This window comes from Nuphar pumila, chromosome 2 (genome assembly GCF_984573655.1).
Source record: "Nuphar pumila chromosome 2, dmNupPumi1.hap1.1, whole genome shotgun sequence".
Lineage (NCBI taxonomy): Eukaryota > Viridiplantae > Streptophyta > Magnoliopsida > Nymphaeales > Nymphaeaceae > Nuphar > Nuphar pumila.
Window position 1 is genome coordinate 113296547 of NC_143250.1, and position 4031 is coordinate 113300577.

Consider the following 4031-nt stretch of genomic DNA (forward strand, 5'->3'; position numbering starts at 1 on the left):
AGGAGTACTGAGAGTATCTACGGATTGTGTTGCAGACATTGAGAGAACACTAGCTTTATGCTAAGTTCTCGAAGTGTGGGTTTTGGCTCGACAGGGTGATGTTTCTCTGCCACGTGATCTCCGAGAAAGGCATTGAGGTCAATCCAGCCAAGGTAGAGTCTGTATTGTCTTGGGAGCAACCAAAGATAGTTTCAGAGAACAAGAGTTTCTTGGGATTGGCAGGCTACTACCATCAATTCATACAAAACTTCTCATGTATAGCTGCTCTGATGACTCGACTATTGTAGAAGGGGGTGAAATTTGATTGGTCACCTCGGTGCGAGGATAACTTTTAGGAGCTGAAGAGGAGGTTGACCATAGCCACAGTTTTGACATTGCCTTTTGGGATGGGCGAATTTGTGGTGTACAAAAATGATTTAGGGACCGAACTAGGCTGTGTCTTAATGGAGCACGAAAAGGTCATCGCGTACGCTTCTCGGCAATTGAAGGTGTACGAGAAGAATTACCCCACACACAACTTGGAGTTAGCGATAGTTGTCTTTGCACTGAAGATCTGACATCACTACTTGTATGGAGAACAATTTGAGGTCCTCTCTTATCACAAGAGCCTCAAGTACATATTCACACAACGTGTTTTGAATTTGAGGCAACACAGGTGGTTGGAGTTCATGAAGGACTACGAGTTCTCCACTGCCTATAACCTTGGTAAGACGAATGTAATGACAAATGCACTAAGTAGGAAGACTTTTGTCACTGCAGCCTATTTGATTGGGCGCAATTGAGATCTGATCAAGGAGTTTGTTCGATGGTAGCCATTTGCAGGCGATTCTGGGTGCATCCTTTATGTTGGGAAGAAGGCGTGGCCTGAGATTATAAACTCTATCAAGAAGATACAGTCGGCTAATCCGAAGTTCAAGAGGTTATGCATGAGTTCCCAGAAAAATGATGCGCAATTTCACCGTGAGGAAGACATAACCATTATGTTCGGAGACAGATGGTTTGTTCCAAAGGCACTGCAGGAGGAATTGATGAGTGAGGCCCACAGGTTGAGGTATTTTGTTCATCGTGGTTCTACCAAGATGTTCAAGGATCTCCAGAGGACTTTTTGGTGGAACAGGATGAAGTGGAATATCATGAAGTTCGTGTCTCAACAGCCAACAGGTGAAAAACGAGCATTAGAGACCTGGTGGACTCCTTCAACCACTAGATATTTCAGAGTGAAAGTGGAATGACATCTCGATAGACTTCATTGCAGGATTGTCGAGAACCCGTCATCAGCACGATGCCATCTGGGTGGTAGTGGAAAGATTAATGAAGAGTGTCAATTTTCTGCCGATCAAGATCAATCAGAGCTTGGATAGTTCGACTTCATGGGGTGCCACGTTCGATAGTGTTAGACCGAGACCTTCTTTTTACATCTCGTTCTGGTGTCAGTTACAAAAAGCCTTTTGTACCACGTTGAAGTTCATTACGGCTTTCCACCCACAGACAGACGGGCAGACAGAGTGCCCGATACAGACATTCAAGGAAATGCTTAGAGCATGCACGTTGGATTGGGCAGGAGAGTGGGATAGGCATGTAAAGCTTGCAGAGTTCTCGTACAACAATAGTTACCGTGCCAGTATAGGTATGGCCACGTATGAAGCTTTCTATGGCAGATCATGCGAATTCCTGGTTTGCTGGGTCGAGGTTGGAGTGAGAGCAGTGGAGTCTCCCGAGGTCCTCCACACTACTCAGACTAGGTGCGATTAATCTCACGGAGGTTGGTTGCAACGCAAAGCAAGCAAAAGTGCTACATCAATCAACGACGTAGGGAGCTCAGCTTTGCCGTGGGTGATCACATGTTTGTACGAATTTCGCCTACGATGAGTGTTTTTCGGTTCGGGAAGAAGGGAAAGTTGAGTCTTTGGTATGTCAGACCCTTCGAGATCCATGAGCGTGTTGGGGAGACTGCATACTATATGGAACTTACTCCTCAGTTTTCTTAGATTAACAATGTCTTTCACGTCTCGATGTTGAGAAAATATGTGTCTGACCCCTCACATGTAATCCATTGCGAGGCGATTGAGGTACAGCCTGACTTGACGATAGAGGAGAGGATCTTCAGGAGAAGACACTGTGCAGTCGAACGATCTCGTTCATGAAGGTGCATTGGCAACATCACCGACTAGACAAGTGCACCTGGGAGCCTGAGGCTGACATGCGTGAGCACTACCCACACCTCTTCAGTACATTTTAATTTCATGGATGAAATTATTTTAAGGTGGTAGTGATGTAATATCGTGTATTTTTATACAATGTTAAACTTTGAAATTTTTGAAACTTTGGCCATGTGTTGTAAAAACATTAGTAAAATGCCCGATGCTAGGTTATGATATTTGAGTCTGGGCTTATTTCAGGTCTCATCGACAAGACCTAAACGAGCCAATTTATAGGCGATAAAAACTTTTATTTTTGACCATTAAAATTAAGCAAAATTTAAGTGTAATTTAGGTTAAATTTAGGCAGAATTCAAATTATATATCATTAAATGTGCCTCAAAATTCTGAGTTCAATGACATTTTATTTTTCTGAATTCAGTTTACGGTTGGCTCAAAAATCATATTTTTAAAAAAAAGGCCCGCCTCGATGGGACTGGGTCTGGATTGGATCGAACCCGATTTGATCCATATGATCCAAGTTAATATGGATTTAGACTCAATCCAAGACCCATATTAATTAGGATCCGATCCAGCTCAATGTTCATATGGATTTTGGAAATTGATTTGGATCTTGAATATGGATCTAGATCCAAAATCTTGGTCCTTTAAAATTAAAGCTTTAGATTCGGTATAAAGGTTTAATTTAAGGAAATTTAAAGTTAAAAAGACTCCCAAATGAATAAGGCACCCTCTGGATTTTTTTGGATATTTATTAATTAATAATTAATTAAATTAATATTTAAATTTATTAAATTCTAAAAAATTTAGATAAGATAGTTAAAAATTAATTAGGGTTCTCTAGAAGAGCCCCATCTAGTTGAGTAAACCAAAAAGTTAAGTCCTTAAAAAAAGTTAGGAGTTGAAAAAAAAAAAAAGAGAGTTGATAAAAATTAGGAAAGTAGTTGGAGGTAGAATTTTGTATGAAAATTTTATCTCGCTCGAGAAACCTTAGAGGGGGGCATCACTCTCTAGAGGCCCTCCTTATTATAAAAGCTCAAAAAAAAGGGAGAAAGAGAGAGAGTGAGAGAGAGAACGTGGGTGAGGAAGAGAAGAGAAAAAAAAGGATAAAAAAAGGAGAAGCCTTCTTCCTCTCCGGTCATTCGAGATTTTTTGATCATTTTTTAGCTTCAAAAAAGGTACGGGTTCTTCTCTCGAGTCGAACTAAAAGAAGTAGTGTATGTAACTTCTATGTAATATTTTTGGTGGAAAGGAAAAGAATGAGAATCCATTTTAAAATATGTAATATATACATACATAGTGTTACAATGGTTATGTATCTATATATTTATATACAAATATGCATATGAGATGCCATCTTATATATATATATATATATATATATATTATATATATATATTTTTATTTATTTATATATACATGAAATAAAAATTCAGAATGACGATGCAGGCTGTTGATTTCTGTGCACATAATGGAATCTGCTCCACTATTTAAAAGGGCAGATCTGGATAGATCCGTGCCACTGTGCGTGTGGACAAATCTGGACTGATCTACCGATTTTGAGGGGGTGCACAGATCGGGTGCAGATCTGCGTATTGATGGGTGCATGTGAATCCAACATTAGATCCCCCACATGTTATTTATGACAGTCGAATATATATATATATATATATATATATATATATATATATATATATATATATATATATATATATATATTCCTTTTCTGTTTTTTTACCGGTCGTATGAAATGTGTTATTAAGATTCCGTCTATCAAATGGGTTACCTGTGAACTATCATATTGAATGTTTTTCTTTTTTTTTGTACTATGCATGATGTTATACGGTATTGATCAGACCCGAAAACATATTG

The 4031-nt window shown here is 39.0% G+C and overlaps 1 protein-coding gene across 1 annotated transcript; it reads left to right on the forward strand.

Annotated features, from left to right (window-relative positions):
* The first annotated feature begins 443 nt into the window (after positions 1 to 443).
* LOC149846793 (uncharacterized) lies at positions 444 to 1752 on the forward strand. Its single transcript, XM_089992513.1, has 5 exons — positions 444 to 523; positions 656 to 716; positions 813 to 1161; positions 1256 to 1392; positions 1489 to 1752. The coding sequence occupies exons 1-5, from the start codon at positions 444 to 446 to the stop codon at positions 1750 to 1752; spliced, it is 891 nt and encodes a 296-aa protein (XP_089848639.1).
* The last annotated feature ends 2279 nt before the right edge of the window (positions 1753 to 4031 follow it).

Excerpts from the sequence above, each read along its gene's own strand:
- LOC149846793 (XM_089992513.1), top strand. The coding sequence starts at position 444 with ATGGAGCACGAAAAGGTCATCGCGTACGCTTCTCGGCAATTGAAGGTG. Across the intron at positions 524-655 it reads TACCCCACACACAACTTGGA|GTGGTTGGAGTTCATGAAGG; the intron begins GTTAGCGATAGT and ends GAGGCAACACAG. Across the intron at positions 717-812 it reads ATAACCTTGGTAAGACGAAT|CCATTTGCAGGCGATTCTGG; the intron begins GTAATGACAAAT and ends GTTCGATGGTAG.